The sequence below is a fragment of the Mercenaria mercenaria genome, chromosome 12, assembly GCF_021730395.1.
Source record: "Mercenaria mercenaria strain notata chromosome 12, MADL_Memer_1, whole genome shotgun sequence".
In the NCBI taxonomy this organism is placed as follows: domain Eukaryota; kingdom Metazoa; phylum Mollusca; class Bivalvia; order Venerida; family Veneridae; genus Mercenaria; species Mercenaria mercenaria.
Genome location: NC_069372.1, coordinates 14004612 through 14022447, shown reverse-complemented (window position 1 = coordinate 14022447; position 17836 = coordinate 14004612). Strand labels below are relative to the sequence as shown.

The following is a 17836-nucleotide window of genomic DNA, read 5'->3' as shown; positions in this document are numbered from 1 at the left end:
AACTTATATAACATTTGACCCTTAAGTGTGACCTTGACCTTCAAGGAAGACATCCAAAACATGCGCTCTGCACGTCACCTCGGAATGGTGAACATTTGTGTCAAGTTTCTTTAAAATCCTTCAAGGGGTTCAAGAGTTACAGAGCGGATACAAAATTGCTAAGAGACCGACAGACGGACACCAGGGGTATAATATAACATGTCCCTTCGAGCGTATAATAAAAATGCATTTTCCCCATGACATCAGGGGAGCAGCTGTTCTTTTCAGTTTGATTTGTCAGAGTTGCTTCAACCTTTACTATGATTTAACATTTTGGATGTACATGTATAATAACAATCTGGCTAAAGAATTTTCTTAATTTTGTTTTTTATTATATAAATGTCACAAATGAAAGTTGACATACGTCATATAAATATTTTCTGCAATAAAAGATGTTTAATGTTCCACTGCATTTTTGATCACCAAGAACTAAAGTCACCAAATCCAGATTTTGCTTTCACTTTTTTCTTTGCCGTCACAAGACTTGAATCTGTGTCATCTGTTGTATGTCTTTTCCTGAAATATCACACAGAAAGCTGAATACCTGAGCAAAAATCCTGTAAAATTATCAATTAAAGGGAGATATTATGACAAAACAAATACTATAATCACTGCATAACTTTTGTACTGGCTGAATTTATTCTTCAGTAATGGATAACATTAATTTCATAACATCCAAATCCCTGTCACCAGAATCGAAACAGTCTCAGACCTTTTTTAATACAGAAAACATGATACGTGACCTGTGTATATAAATAGAAATGTCATTCATAATGATGTTTATTTCTTCAACAGTGTCAGTAAAAGAACCTTCATTCAGAAGCATTATTTTCAAGTGCAAATGACTGTATGTTCATTTTCCTATTTGCTCTACTTTAAAACAAAAACCAAAACAAGGAGCTTCGTTCAGTAAACGCTTGATGCCCCTGGTGGCATACTTGCCGATAGATTTTCCAAAACGAGGTCAAGGTCAAGGTCAAACTGAGGTCAGGTTTGATGTTTGAAGATGAGGATATGGTCACAGGTTACATCTGTATTAGTATCAATTTATTCTTGTAAGCGGTATTGATGCTAGACGAAACGGTCCCATTTGGTTAACCAAGAGATGGCCCATACAAAGCAACGTAAGTCCAAAACAAGGTCAAGGTCAAACTGAGGTCAGGTGATGTCTGAAGATGAGGAATGGTCACAGGTTATATCTGCATTAGTATCAATTCATTCTAGTGAGGGGTATTGATGCTAGACGAAATGGTCCCATTTGGTTAACCTCGTTCGGATGGACAGACGAACGGATGGACGAACAGACAGGACAATCACTATATGCCTCCCGCATCAGTAGATGCCGGGGGCATAATAAACAAAAGGAAGCCAAAACTGTTTATTATGTTAAATGTTAAGGTTGAAGAACCAGGAGAAAAACCTAAGGCATATTTTCAAGCCACTACCCTTTTGCAAGCCGGTCTGATAGCTCCTCAAAAGACTCGAACCCACGGAGGCAAAGTTCAAGTTATAGGAGGATATCAGATTACTGAATAAAGACCTTAAATCTTTTGCAATGGTGGTCTGAAAAAAAATTCAACACTGGTGAAATGTCTACAAACATTGCCATTCAAACAAACCAGGTCAAGGAAACAATCCAGTAAGTTGTATTTTAGAGTGACAATCAGTTTATTCTGTGTAAACTTACAAAGTGCTGGGGTTTATATATTTGCCTACTCCTGATGTGAATGATTTTGGCACAAGATTGGGTTCCTCTTTTCTACTCTTTGGCTTCTTCTTTTCAGATTCTTCCTGTGCCTGTCTACTTAACTCTTCTTCCCTCTCCTTTGCTAACTGAAAAAACAAAAAAATATATATATTGCTGTTTATCTTTATTGTATTTGTTAACAATGTTTCAGCTCTATTATAACAGTTAAGATATCTAGGCATATTCCTGAATTTTCTTAACACCAGACAGTAAATATAACAATGTTCCTGCATATTCTATCAGTTATAGTTTGTCCTGTAGATGTTACTGACAACTTCTCAACACGAGTCAAAGCTTAAACAAGATCTGTTTATAAATCTCGTAATTATGCTACTCATAATGGCCTGTTAGAAGTAATGGTACACAATTTTAAACTTGAGTTTACTGCCGTCTTGACCTTTGACCTGAGGACCCTCAAAACTCTGACTACAAGCAATCATGGTATGAAGTTTGACAACTGCATGTCTAAGCATTCTTCAGTTATTGATTGGAAACTGTATTGAACCTTGAGGTCGCTGTGACTTTGATCTTAAAACATCTAACACTATATACAATATAGGTCATCTACTGGCTACTGTCAACAGCCTATGCAGTTTGAGATAATAGGTCGGAGTATTTTCAACTTAATGGTTGGAAACCACTTTTGTCTTGCAGCTTTACCTTTGACGAATTGCCACCCCACTCCCCTCCCCCCAAAAATGGTATGGGTCTGCTAAGGACAAGAAACAAATATCCTATTAAGTTTGACAGACATAGGCCCAAGCATTCTTTAGTTATTTATTGGAAACCATTTCAATGTCAAGGTCACTGTGTCCTTGATTTTGTGACAAACTACTCCTACCAAGAATTCTGCAACTATAGATCAACATCTGTTTTCAACCTCAAGGTCACTATGACTTGACCGTTGACCTCAATTCTGAGCACAAGCAATACCTCTATGAAGTTTTATGGCCTTAGGTCTAAGCATATTCTATTTATTGATCTGAAACCATTTTCAGATTAATGTCATTGAGACCTTGATCTTTAATCTACTCCACCTCAAAAACAGGGTTCATTATATATCCAATGCTCTTAAGTCTGTCATGGAACACCCTATGGTCTAACAGACAGTTGAAATGGGACATACCAATATAACCCATCTTTTTCCCAGGGGTCATAGGAAGAACCTTGTACTCCACTAATTAACCCTTAGCCTGCTAAATTTCTAAAATGGACTGGTCCATCATTCAGTTTGGGCTGTACCACTTATTATTCAAAGGGGTGTTAACTGAAAACTTACTGACTGAATAGCGAACAGTGCAGACCATGATCAGACTGCACGGATGTTTAGGCTGATCTTGCACTGGTCGCAAAGGCAGAATCACTTGCCGCCAACAGGCTAAGGGTTAAAGGGTTTTGTATAAACATGAACTTCGAATCACTGGCTGGAACTCAAAGGCGTGTGAAAATTTGCAAATATGGTTTGTCACAATTTCATGTTGTTTTTTTTTAACAGTAAATAATTACGAATGAGAGCATCTGATTACCTGTTCATCAACCTCCTCAAACGGATCTACAAACACAGCACATCCTTCGATCTTAATTTCTTTCTGAAATGTACAGTAACTTTCAACAGATAATTATTTTAAAACATGATATATTTCGTATACAACTACATTACTTTAAAAGTTTTTAAGTAATCGTGAACATTTAAACAAATTTTGCTAATCTGTGAATATTACAAAAAATAAATCTTCCATTCTATCCATGTCTGATTTTATGATTAAGCTAAGAAAAATTCACTTACTTCCAACAAAACAAACAAGAACTCCACAACGGAAGGCAATATATGTCCAAAGTTTTAGATCAAAGAGATTGAGATATATGTGAGAACAAACAGGAGAAAGTAGCCATACATTCAAAACAAGTTAAACTATAGGCTTTGAACTGATTTGACTAATCAGTTAAACAAATAATGGGAAATCATCAAATAAGTATTCATGGTGAATTTGACTGCACCTAATTATCAGAAAATCCAGTACATCTTATGGACAGTAATATCTGCACAAGGAAGTAAAATTTTCACAAATTATGCTCCAGACACAAAATATAATGGACAGTCAGAATGACAGATGGATGGACAGACAGACAGACAGACACAAACAGCATCACTTAATTCGTCCCATTTTTTCCAAAACAGGATTGATAAACAAGAGCTGTCCGTAAGACAGCGCGCTCGACTTTTCTCAGTGCTTGACTCTGAATTAGAGCTTTGCCAGTAAAAAAAATTCTAAGTTAAAAAAGGGATATAACTCTGTCAAAATTCAAATCAGAATTATGGGAATTATGTCTCCTGGTGTAGACTTTGATAGTAAATAACTATTTTGAGTTTCAAGTCAAAATCTTTAACAGTAACAGAGATATTTGACTTTTAACAAAAATTCTAAGTTAAAAAGGGGCATAATTTTGTCAAAATTCAAACAGAGTTAGGGATATTGTTTCTCCTGGTGTAGACTTTGATGGTAATTAAGTATTTTAAGTTTCAAGTCAAAAGCTTTGATAGTAACAGAGATATTTGACTTTATCAAAAACTTTAACCAAAAATTCTAAGTTAAAAAGGGGCATAATTCTGTCAAAATTCAAATCAGAGTTACGGGGATTGTTTCTCCTGGTGTAGACTTTGATAGTAAATAACTATTTTAAGTTTCAAGTCAATAGCTTTGATAGTAACAGAGATATTTGACTTTATCAAAAACTTTAACCAACACCGAAGCCGACGCTGGGGCGAGTGCAATAGCTCTACTTTTTCTTCGAAAAGTCGAGCTAAAAAAGGGCTTACAACAGGTCTGTCTTTTTTGTCAACATCTATTTTCTCCACAGCATCCAGTGTTTCTAAACCACCGACAACTCTGTAACATCAATCAACAAGAAACAATTTCTCACACAGTTTGAATTATTTGTACATTCATGTAAGTTATTATATACGTATTTTCAACTTCAGTTTTTTCACAACAGAACCCAAAACGTAAATATTTTTCCATACTGACATGCGAATGTCATATCGAGTGTATGACATCATCTGTGACATCATCTTAATGTGTGTTGATGGTTGTTGCTTAAAAAAGTTTATTAATGACATTATTTTCATTTTTGACACAATTATAGGTCATGTGGCGACTTTACGAAGACCCCAGATGCCCCTCCCTGCATTATTTCATCATGGGCAGGCACCTGGATAGAACCACTGACCTTCCATAAGCCAGCTGGATGGCTTCCTCACATGGAAAATTCAATGCCTTGTGTGAGATTCAAACTACATCGGCGAAGGGCCAGTGATTTGAAGTCAGCGGCTATATAAAAAAAATCATAGATAAATCAAGATATGCACCATACACTGCTCTATTCACATTTATGTTAACTTTTAAGTCATAATATACCCTTTTCTCAGTACCATAAACATAAAAAATGTTACCTTCCAAACACAGAGTGTTTTCCATCCAAATGTTTAGCAGATCTGAATGTCATGAAGCTACAATGGAAGAATTAGTTTTGTTACAGTCCAATAGAAACATTTAAAATTTAGAGCAACAAATGAAATTAAAATAGACTTATTTATGACCTCATGTACCTGAGTATATTTCTAGTACCAAATATTTAATAATTAAACCAAACAGTAAATTTGTGACCATTCAAGTATGGTCACAGGTACAATAAATCCAAAAGAAGGTGGACTTTGGTCAAATATATCAGTGTAATTGTGACTATAACCCAATAGAAGGTGGACTTTTGGTCTAATATTTCAGTGTAATTTTGAAAGGATTTAGTTTTGACTGAATGATTTTGAAGTTCAGCTCGTTATGTTGTACAGAGCAGATTAAATGTCTAAACATAGCAGAGAACTAATGCCTAAGGCATTTGTGCCTGAAGGTCACATGGTAGTTTAGCCAGAATAATCACTTGTGAAAACTGCACATCAGTTCTAGGCTTGACTTCTTGTAAATTAACAATTCTAACATGGCTCGATTTGATTGCCACTTAAACAAAGAAGAAGATCAAGCTCTGTATATTCTGCAATAAACAACGGTTGATGCATGGACTGTTGAGAAAACATTATGACATAAGCCAACTGGATGGCTTCTTCACATGAAGAATTCAATGCCTCTAGCGAGGCTCGAAATAACATCGTTGAGGGGCAAGTGATTTGAAGTCAGTGACCTTAACCACTCATCAATAGAGGCCCCTGAATGGCCACGATATCTCAGGATGAATATGTGTATTATGAAAATACTGTAACAGAAGTTAGTTAAACTCAACTTACCAGTTCAGTAATGTAGTAATTTATAATCAAAAGTAAAAGTGTTTTCTTAGATGAAGTAAGAACTTACAACTGAGATTTGTTAGTGTTTGGTCCCGAGTTTGCCATACTGAGAACACCTCGTCCTGAATGTGTGAGATTGGGTTTAAACTCATCCTTGAAACTTCCTCCCCATATAGATTCTCCACCTACGTCATAGTAAACAGAATAAAAAAAATATTTGAGAATAGTGCTTTTAATTTGATTTTTAGCTTTTACTGTAAGGGCTACACCACAAAATGTACTAAAAAGTCTTTTAAATTTTTATTTAAAACAAATGCTGAAAGCAGGAATTTACAGATATAGGTTGTTTATTTAAATATTGGTATAAAGACATCAAATCTCTTGACAAAAACTAACATATATATGACTTTCTAATTTTACAAAGGTTGCTTGATTACCGTAGCAACAATTCAGTAATGATGTTTTGGTCACATGACTTGTATAAAAGAGATTAATATAAGTTCTAGTGCAATTATGCAATCAAATGATTGTATCTGTGCATGTTAACAGTACAAAACTTTAAGCTAGATCACAAAATTACTGTAAAGTCTTTTAAATTTGTGGGCATGAAATTTTATGGTTTAGGCCAAAACAGCTATCTTGTTGGGATATGAATTTGTGGATTTCAACTTAATATGCAAATATCTTATAAGGAAATCTTATAAATCAATGAAAATTAGTCCCCAACTAATAATAACTATTTCACAGTACATGTAGATGTATTCAAGCGTCTTTATACCTGTTCCAGTGCCCGTTGGATCCCCTCCTTGTATCTGAAATAAATAAATACACATAATTATATATAATTCTCAGTTTTACTTTCAAGTTCAAATCCTGCTACTTTTTCAAATGTATAGGTTTTAATAGAAATAGTTCTATGTTATATATAGCAATAAAATAAGAATCTTACAATAATACTCGTAAGTTAATACACATCTTGTATAAATATTTCTACATGTAGTTGTGTGGATAAGATGCTGGTTGCCTCATCTGAAGGTCGCAGGATCAAACGCCAGACATAATCATATTTCCTGATAAAACCTCAACATCGGTTTCTCGCAAAATGGTGTTCACAATGATTCATTAAGCTTAACTTTCTGTTACTAATATGTATTAAACTAAATAAGTATAAAGTCTTACCATAAAATTTCTGATCAGTCGATGGAACACAGTGTCATTGTAATACCCCTTCTTACACAGTCTGATAAAATTTTCACAAGTCTTTGGAACCTTAAAAAATAAAATATAGAATGTTTAAAGTTGAGAAAACCAAGCAGCATCAACATTAATTTCATCCTTGTTACGCTGTAAAGAAGGGAAGACTGTAAGCCCATTGGAGTCCTCAAGTATGTTTGTTTTTTAAATTATTGGGTTTTAGGTGACTGCTATAAAATTTTAGGTAACTATATGGTTTCAAGCTTTTGATGGTGTAATAAAGCCCCTGCTGCCCCTCGGGGCATTATTTCAAATACAGGCAGACATCTGGGTACAATTACTGACCTTACTTAAGCCAGCTTGATAGTTTCTTAACCCTTATCACGCTGGACATGATTGATTCTGCCTTTGCGACCAGTGCAGATCTGTGCAGTCTGATCATGATCTGCACTGTTCGCCATTCAGTCAGTATCTTTTTGGTAAGCACCCCTTTTAACAGTTAATGGTACTGTCCAAAATGAAAGATGGACAAGTTCATTACAGAAATTTAGCAGGGTAAGGGTTAACATAAAAAAATTCTACACCCCAAGTGAGATTTCAAACCCACAGTAGTGTTGGGCTAGTGATTCAAAATCAGTGACAAACACACTACCACAAAGGCTCCTGGACTGGATATCAAATAGTTGAGATTAACAGTATGCACTTGACCTCTGACATATAAATAAGACACTTGTATCAAATATCTCACCATATCACAATGGAGTTCAAGGTTGAGTTGACCGTAGTTTGTAACAACTCGTACATATCCTTTCTTCTTTACTCTCTCATACCTTATAATGTCCTCATCTATAATTGCTGCAAATATAAACAGTATCTTATGAGCACATTTAATATTTAGTTAATATATAAAGCTGAATTGTTGAAAACTGTTATAGTTTCATCCAACATGTTTTGACGAATCAAGATTGGGTTTTGGTAAACTATCAAATCTAAATGGAAAAAAGCTGATCTTGCTTTTGTGTTTTTAAGGATTATGATTTAAATTTCAGCACACAAGAAATTATTTCTTTACCAAACAGAAAAAAATGTCTTTCAAGACAGCACTAACTGAGATGCCAGACAATCAAAAAATTATAATTTAGAATATGACAACTTCATAAGAAGCTGTGCTATACATAATAACACAATCACTGAATGTATTACAAGATATTCACTAATGGCATATTCTGATCTTATGCTAAATGAACTGAAGTTTGCATTTAAAACAAAATATCAACGTAGTTCTGTATGTTCTGATCAAAGTGTAGTGTTTGATAAAATTCTGCTTTTTCAAAACTTACTAAGGAAATTTAGTCAATTAAACAAGAGCTGTCACTAATGGTGGCAAATGCCCCCGCAGCGCCTTGACCTTTGACCTGGTGACCCCGAAGTCAGTAGGGGTCGTGTACTCAATAAGTACTATCAGCATGAAGTTTGAAGGTCCTGGGTGCAGTGGTTTGCGAGTAAAGTGCCTTCATGCAAAAAGTTAACGTTGTGGCGAACGAACGAACGAACGGACAGTTGAAAACTAATATGCCTCCCTTTGGGGGCATAAAAAAGGCAGGCTCAGGTGCCTGATTTTTTTGCTTGACCGAGTGGAATAATTTGCACCTCAAGCATGTTTTCATAATGGAAATCAATGAAAAACTAGAAATTTTGACAGTGTTAAAATTTAATGAAAAAGTCCTACACTGCAGATTTTAATTCTCAAATTCGTAAATTTAACTACTAAGTTTTTTCTACTATATAATTAGGTCAATGTATTTAATTTTGAGATATTTGGCTATTATTAAAGAGAATCTGACACTGTTGCTGACTTTATGACACTTTTTCAAATTTGTTATTACATTTAGGATTAAGACTGCTAGTTTTTCATCAGTTAACGCAAGAGGTGCCACACATTTACTGTATGTTTTCAGCTTCAACATCACGTGCAACAAACATGCAGAACCACCTTAAGTACTAAAAGTATTTTGGCCATACCTGCGTGATGTTCAGTCTCAGGTACCATGGCTGTAGAGGTAAATGAGGCAGCCACCGCCCCTGTGGAATAGTGAGCCTAAAATCAGAAGCAGAGTACCTTAGTATCAGACATCATTATGTATCACTTCTTTCAATGCCTTTTTGGAGCAGTTAGACACAATCATGAATATAGGTAAATATTCTTATAAATGAACAAGGAATTTAGCAGCACCTTAAAGAATTCTAAACTTGAACTTTTAGATGAAATAAGGACTAAATATTCAACAATCTAAAAGGAATAGATATGAATGCTGGCCCCAACTCAACATCTTGATCATTTGGTATGTACATATAGGATATTTGACCAAATTCCTTTTTCAGCCTAAAGCAAAACATTTTCAATTAACTAAATTAACTAAATCTACAGAAAAGTAATTGATACACGAGATGCAGTTATAAAAGTATTATTTCCCTGTTTGTATACATACTGAATTAAATCTGTCAGCCTTCTTTTTGTTTTCCGGCTTTTTTTCCTGAAAGTAATAAAACGAAGGAAATACTTATTAACATTTAAACCAAGAACTGCAAACTTTATTCATTCTGAAAGTACATATGAAATTAATCTACCTTTACATGTAGTATACATGTATCAATGTTTACTGTGATTGTTTGGATATCAGAATGTTCTGTTAAAAGTCATATTAGATAGTAATGCTCATATAAGTTTAGACACTATAATAATTGTGAAGGCTTTAAATCTATATTTTCAGCATAATGTCCCTAGTGGCCAAACTGGCAGAGTGGTTTCCAACTTTGAATCACTTGCTCTTCATCTCTGTGGATTTGAGCCTTGCTCGGGTTGTCATGTGAGGAAGCCGTTACGCTGGTTTGTGGTTCTACCCAAAGTGCCTTTAATAATGTCCAGTGGGGCAATGTGGGGATCCTCCACCACTACAGCTGTAAAGATGCAGATGACCTCAACCATGTCAGTTTTACTTTGAACCCTACAAAACAAACAAGAAGCATAATGTCACATCAGTAAGCATATACAGTATGTCAGAACACACAAATTATGCTTTTATTGTGGGAAAGTTTTTGTTTGTATAACACAGTGAATGACATACAGGAGCTTGATATTCTCTCTCCAGTGTCTCCAGAATGTCTTGTGTCTCTGCATTGACCGTCTTTAATCTACTCTTCCCATCCTTGTAGGCAGCATCCTCATCTAAAACATGAAACACACAAACCAAATGTGAAATAAAATATTGAATACCTATTTGTCTGACAAAAACATTCACTTAATATTAACTTATCTGCAAAATCACATTTAGTATTTTGTATCTAAGATGCATGGAATAAATGATTTATTTCAAACTCAGCCATTTTTAACAGTAAATGGGAATTGAAGCACTCTAGCCAAAACTTAATGCACTGGCAACCTAGTTTTTTCCTTAATCAACCACTTTCAAAAACTGAATTAAGAAGAAAATCACAAACAACACAAAAAAGGCCTACCTAAGGAAATGTGTTCTTGGTACACTAATTTTACTCCAGATCTTATAGCTGTTGTAACAATATATTTAAGCATACGAAAAGCATTTACAACTCACAACTCACATCTTCATGATCTTGAATTACCATTTTAATTTTGTTTGGAACTTTAACTGATTGTGTTAAAACTGACAAAATAATACCACTCGTGCAATCATCCCAGGAAGTTTGACTGCTGCTGGCTCAAGCATTAGAGGGTCTTATGACTGACCACCAGACTTGAGCAAAACAAAGTTCCCCTCTTAATCTATCAAGGACAGGGGTGGGGGAGGTGTGGAGGAAGGAGCAGAGAGTGAATATATTACTCTTACCTTCTTCCCCAGCTTTCAGATTGTTCTTGATGTAATAAAACTTCTGAATGTTGAATTTATCCAGATTTGATGGATCCTGCAAGCAATGGAAAATCAAAGCATTTAATTATATCCCATAATTCATGTCCCAACTACATTTACTGCTCGTCAGAAAAATCATGGTGCATTTATGTAAAAATTAGTATCCAAGTAGAGGCCTACTTGCTGTAAAATCAGATATTTTCTCAAGGTCAAAAGTTTGCTATTTTTAAAATTGGTGCATACAGTAGTACAGTGCAACCCCTGTAGAGCATTTGGGAGATTATATATAAATATTGACTGTTATGTAGAGGTTGTTGTTCTGGAGAGGTAAATTTGATAGTATATTTCAGCTTAGGGAAATTTTGATGATGCTGTTTTAGAGAGGTTTTTTGCTTAAGAGAGGTCCGCTCTGGAGAGGTTGTACTGTATATTCACAACATCTGCCCAATTTTGAAACATACAGTACTAACAGGAGTATTGTTTTCTTAAAATACACACAGCAAATATAGCAAAAATAAATCTGTTGCTAAAATTTCTGATTCTAAAGTATCTCGCTTTCACTGAAAACATCCTGTTAAAATATATTGAATTTTATCAATGCTTTCTTTAAAAATTATTATATATTTACAATCAGTGTCTTTTTACTTTCTTCTCATCAAGATGTACTTACTACCTGGCAATATCTGTAGCTATAACTTTATTTACAACACTGATTTTTTTTAAAACAAGTAACCACTAGTGTTGGGTATCAGTCAAGATTTCCAAGTTGATAAATCAGTACAAAAATTTGACTGATCTTTGTTGAATCACAATTGATATTAGATATTAAACTGATGGCCAAATTTAGTCCAAAAAGCATGTTTTCTGCAGACGAAATTTCTCCTCTGATGATTATTTCAGAAACTGTTTATTTTTCACAATTCTACTAAATTCAAAATCAATATAACATGCACATTTATAGATCAGTAATTTAATCAAACAAAAGGCTGTTCATAATTTATAAAAAAAAAATTTAGCTTATTTTGTTAGGATGTCAGAATTCTAAAACAACAGAAGTTTTCATCAAAAATCAAATCATGAACCATGTAATAATGATTTTTCTATGCCCTGATTAACCCTTATCATGCTTGACATGACTGATTCTGCCTTTGCGACCAGTGTAGATCATGATCAGCCTGAACATCTGTGCAGTCTGATCATGATCTGCACTGTTCGCCATTCAGTCAGTATCTTTTTGGTAAACACCCCTTTTAACAGTTAATGGTATTGTCCAAATTGAAAGATGGACAAGTTCATTACAGAAATTTAGCAGGGTAATGGTTATGTTATGAGTCTTAAGATGTTATTTTTGATTACCTGTACAGTGATGAGATCTTTTCTTGTAAAGGGTTCATCTGTGATCAGATCTCTCCAGAAGTTTGCCTTGATGTTCAGTCTCTCTACAGCCTACAAAATACTGCCTGTTTTAATCTATTCTACAGTGATAAAGATCCTTGATATAATTCACAAAACTTATACAAATCACTAGGCCACGGTTTGTGCTACTTACCAGTCTATTCTGTTGAGCTAAAGTCAACATTTGAAGAAAAAAATACAAACCCTTATTTCTAATGTCATGTGATAAAACACTTATTTGATGGCTTTTTTTGTTTTGTTTTTGCTGGCCTTTGGTTACTTCACAAATTTTAGGTTTCAATATTAATAGACAGAGTTACAAGAATGAAGTATAAAATATAAACATTTACCTCATTAGCAAACACATTTCCAGTCGGTCTGACAGCTACAATATGTGTATTTTCATTGAACACCTTGAATGTAACTGGACAGTGGTACTTCCCTGTATACAATTTAGATAAGAAGATTTAAGTAATTTACAAAACGTAAACTCTAAATTTAAAAAGCATTGCCATTCAACCAATTCATATCAATGCCGCATCCTTAAAATCAGTTATTTTATATTCCAAACACTAGATACACACAGTAAAATAAAATTTCTTTGCAAACAATTATCACTTTTTAAATGGTCACTGGTTACATCTGCATTAGTATCAAGTCATTCTAGTAAGGGGTATTGATGCTAAACAAACGGTCCCATTTGGTTAACCTCGTACGGACAGACGGACTGGACAATCACTATATGCCTCCCGCATCAATGAAATTCATTTACCAAGTAAGACCATTAGCTAGACAATCCCAGTCCATGTAACTGAGCCATCATTTTGATGAAATCATATCAAATCCTAGTCGCTGGAGAACAGAGATGTTTGGTTGTGATGCAACTAGTGTTCTACACAGGACCCACTTCATTTTAAGCAACCAGAATGCTATTTTGAGACAGATTCATACAAGGATCATACATGTGAAGACAATTTCAGTGGAGGTCCTGTGAGACATAGCTGCAACACAAGGAACGCCTGACAGATGACAGACAAGTGTCAATAATTATACCTCACCTCAGCCTTCAGCTAGGATGAAATAAAAAAAATTAACTGTGGCATACCATCAGCATTCTTATGAAACTTCAACCTGACCAAATCTTTTGCACTGAGCTTTTCACCTGTAGCTGGGTTTATGCCATGCTTTTTCAGAAATGGAACTATATTCCTGCAAAATAATTTTGACAAATCATTTTTTGAGAGAAGTTTCTATACAAGATAACCTAGATAAAATCAGGAGCTGAAAACCACCATATATTTCCATCTCATCTACGTTTTTTTTATATGTCCACTAATATTTTGTTAGAATGCAGAAGCTAAATACAGGTCCCAAGGTTTTTTGAAATTACTGAAAAAAAAACAAATAGGTATCATTTTTAAAAGTACAATAATTAAAAGATGCATTAACCTGGACTAACGCTGCTCTATTTAAGTAAAATATATTACCGATACTTGGCATTTGTTTTACAAAACTTTATTTATATTCAATCCTAAATTCTCTTGTATTAAAGTATATACAAGTAACATGTACCTTTGCGAGACACTTTTTTAGGCTATAACTTATGGTTTCCAAAATTTGTTCTAATTTGAACTTTATGACAAAACTATTTTATATGTTTTCGTCTCTCATTCTTGGAATATCAGAATAACCAAAATTAACCTAAAATGATTTTTGTGAAATACTTAACACTTAAGTTCTAAATTTCTCATAAGATATTTAAGTTCTTGCAAAAACTTACATTAAATCATAAATAACTCCATCTTTTGTACAAAGTGGATTCTCAAATGGCTGCATTGACAACCTGGAAATCATAAAATGTAATATACAAAATACAGAAATTTCCTGTGACTCAAACTTGACCGTAAGAATAATTGCAAATATGCTGTTTTGCTGTTTAGTTTAGTATATATACCAATTTGTTTTAGCTCAATTATGATGAAAGCGTGAAGGTTATTTGAACCACTTTTGAGTCTGTTTCCTGGAAAAACCAGTACTGGTGTCATTTGAGAAGTTGTGGCTGTGACCCTACCGGGACTCAAACCCACAACACACAGACAGAGCGACCCATGCCTTAACAACTAAACCACTGCTCCCTTTATGCTGTTTTATACATTGAAATCTGCAATGAAAATTGTTCCTGTAACAACTGGGTTCTTCTCTTTTTAAATAGAATCACCATTATTATATCATTACATCATTATTTTTATAATTTTTATTATCTATGACATTAGAAGAAATGGTATACATCCTTTCTTTATAACTTGCACTGTTACTGCTATAGATTTATAGCTGATGCAAAATAAATGAAGAAATATTAAAATATCTACCAGACATGTCTGCACACATATTTTAAACACTGCAAAAGAATGAAGTAGAGATAACTTACGTGCAGCAGGAGAAGGGTAGTCTACGGAACTCTTGATTTTTGAGCTGCTTCCCTTTGTAACCACCGAATTCATTTTTCCACTCTGTTGTAGTCAAATATCTAAAAAAATGAAATAAAAGTCTAGCAGCCTGCTTTCTGTCAGGTATATCATAACACCATCTTCTAATAGCTTGTATTCTTAATTGAGGTTGTTTTGCAGTTTCATATACACCAAGATATGCTCCAAACTTAGTTACTATGTAAAATGATGTCTAAATTTTGTTCTCGGATCTACATCTTTATCCAATGAATACCCCAAACAATCAAAACCAATTATAATGAAAAGAGCAAATCTTTTGACAGTTGTCAAAACAAGTAGCTGCGTTCAATAAATGCTTGATGCCCCCGGTGGCATCCTTGTCGATACAAAGCAACCTAAGTCCAAAACGAGGTCAAGTTCAAGGTCAAGGTCAAACTGAGGTCAGGTGATGTCTGAAGATGAGGAATGGTCACAGGTTACATCTGCATTAGTATCAAGTCATTCTAGTTAGGGGTATTGATGCTAGACGAAACGGTCCCATTTGGTTAACCTCGTACGGACGGATGAACGAACGGACGGACGGACGGACAGGACAATCACTATATGCCTCCCGCATCAGTAGACACCGGGGGCATAAAAAGTAGAACTCTTAAGGTACACTGTCAAAAGAACAAAAATTCTGCATTAAAGCATGAGCAATAGCTTAATTAAGAGGAACTTTAATTTTAGGAGGCTTGAAAATAACTGTACATGGCCTGGTGGATATTCCAGAAGAACACTGATCTTGATCTGTTTTTTTTTTAATTATCTAGTACAGGAATGTGGAATTAGGTTGTTTGGATTTCTAGTATGTGTAAGGTGATGCTGGTATACATGGACTAGATTTATTAATTAGATAAGGAAATGTCTAGTCACCTATATATGGCCCAAAAACAGCACCTCTGCGCGAGGTCACCAGCACCTAGCATGTGCCCAGGAGGTTTTAAACGCATCTGTCACCTAAGTTTTTTAAAGCTTAAAGTTTAATTGAATGGTTGACACTGCTTGTTTGACCATAGTTGTTGCAGACATATTGAGATGCTGTTAATTGTACTTGCTCAATTTTGTATGCGAGGGATTTTTGCCATGGATGTCAAAAAGTATTGTAATTATGCTTCTCCTACATCTTCATCTTGTTGAGGTCTTATTACAAGGATCCGACAGTGAGGTGATATTCAGGTAGACCAGTTGAAGTTGGGACAATGAGACAGACAAGGAAACTGACTAATAAAAATGAGACTTTAGCATAGGGGCCCAGGAAAAGACACTGGTCAGTTGTACCAGGTACTTCTGTAGAACAATCAACACATCTGCCTTTATCTTAATTTGCATATGTCATGGTTACATTTAAAAAATGCCACTGTAATATTTGTTCTAAAAAGAGGTGCAAGCCTGTACACAATAAAATACAGTTATGAGTACGAGCATACATGAGAGCGAACATAACCATTTTTCGTACCAAACATGTTAACATAGTAAATCGATTTGTATAAATACCATAACAAATTATAAATTATAAAACGCGATTTAATGTATTTTTGCCAGAAAAGTTAGGTCAATTATGATCACGTTTTCCTTACAGTTTATCTTTTTGATGCTGTTTCTTTCCCATTTTTCACTCTCGGTGTCTTGACGTTTGCTTCTTCTCACCCAAGCGTTTGAGTGAAAATCACGTCGTGTAGTTCTAATGCTCACAAAATTAAAGTTTTTCTAATTTGACATTTTCAACAAAGAAAACTAATTTATTGAGTAATGAACCATTTAAAAGTTTGAACAGACAACATGAGGGCTGTTTTTCATACATAAGATGGGCAACAACAACCAGAAGCACTCGCTGAGAAAGGCGCAGTCCGTCCCAGACACTCAGGTAGCCCCTTCCTGTCTAAACTAAAAAAAATGATCTTCTAAATAATGTCTAATTCAAATAATTAATTAATGAAATTAGGTGCTGGGTTTTTGGACGAAACAAACCAATTGAGTTTCATTAAATGAAGTGTCTAGCTGTCCGGTAACTGGATGCTTAGCCTGCGTTCTCTCTGGTCCCCGGACACCTATCCAAATAATTCGACGTCAGAACTGATTCTGAGGTATTTTCGTGATAGGGCAGAATCCCTCTCTTTACGTCAAAACCAGTAAAGACCTTTTCTGTGGTGAAAATAGTTTTAGGTAAAAACACGATCAGGCAATATACATGTACTTAAAAACGATGAAATCGTAAAACAAAATAAAACTGAATCATTTTATGGTTTAAACATAACAGTAAAACACGTTAATTAAGCGTAAACACTACATGTTTCATTTGGCTACCTCGCTGTATTTACATGTCCTCCATTACACTCAATACAGCTGACAGTGCGGTTAGTCGTTATCGATCACTTGACTCGAAGCGGATCGAGCCATGTAAAATGTGTGTAAACTTTAGGTTGCATTGTTTAAAACAGTGACAAACTCGTGTTTTGCTGTTTATTCACATAAACATATATGTATGTATGTATGTATGTATACTGCTTGACGCCCCTTTCTGGTATAACTAGCAGGTGAACATCAATTGAATGGAAGGAAGAAATGGATATTCTTTCCAGGTATCTTAAAATTTCACTAATTAATATTTTTGTTTTTTAAAAAAAGGCACTGACCTCCAGATTTGGCTAAAAATAATCTTTCTTTCAAATTGAAGTTTGGTCATATTATGAACATTAGAATATGAGTTTTTGTTTCTAAAATACTTTAAAAATTCCAATTCAAGAAAAAAAGATGTATCGAACCCCGGACCACCACGGCAATAAAGACATTT

General features: G+C 34.6%; 2 protein-coding genes across 2 annotated transcripts in view; one reads left to right on the top strand and one right to left on the bottom strand.

Moving 5' to 3' along the window:
• Positions 1-342: 342 nt before the first annotated feature.
• On the bottom strand, positions 343-16723 carry LOC123533920 (RING-type E3 ubiquitin-protein ligase PPIL2-like). Its single transcript, XM_053519262.1, has 19 exons — positions 16623-16723; positions 14985-15083; positions 14337-14399; positions 13662-13765; positions 12907-12998; positions 12518-12607; positions 11141-11216; positions 10403-10503; positions 9767-9811; positions 9300-9375; positions 8026-8132; positions 7263-7352; positions 6862-6895; positions 6151-6268; positions 5238-5294; positions 4605-4674; positions 3313-3375; positions 1727-1872; positions 343-555 (listed from the first exon to the last, which is right to left on the bottom strand). The coding sequence occupies exons 1-19, from the start codon at positions 16652-16654 to the stop codon at positions 459-461; spliced, it is 1560 nt and encodes a 519-aa protein (XP_053375237.1). The 5' UTR covers positions 16655-16723; the 3' UTR covers positions 343-458.
• The window catches only part of LOC123533921 (ribosomal protein S6 kinase-related protein-like), a 27706-nt gene continuing 26587 nt past the window's right edge, over positions 16718-17836 (top strand). Inside the window, exon 1 of the mRNA XM_053519263.1 lies at positions 16718-16909. Coding sequence (XP_053375238.1) covers positions 16850-16909 — 60 coding nt within the window. The 5' untranslated portion in view covers positions 16718-16849. The remainder of the gene's footprint in view (positions 16910-17836) is intronic.

Excerpts from the sequence above, each read along its gene's own strand:
- LOC123533920 (XM_053519262.1), bottom strand. The coding sequence starts at position 16,654 with ATGGGAAAGAAACAGCATCAAAAAGATAAACT. Across the intron at positions 13,766-14,336 it reads GGAGTTATTTATGATTTAAT|GAATATAGTTCCATTTCTGA; the intron begins GTAAGTTTTTGC and ends ATTATTTTGCAG. Across the intron at positions 8,133-9,299 it reads TGAGACTGAACATCACGCAG|CAATTATAGATGAGGACATT; the intron begins GTATGGCCAAAA and ends TTATATTTGCAG.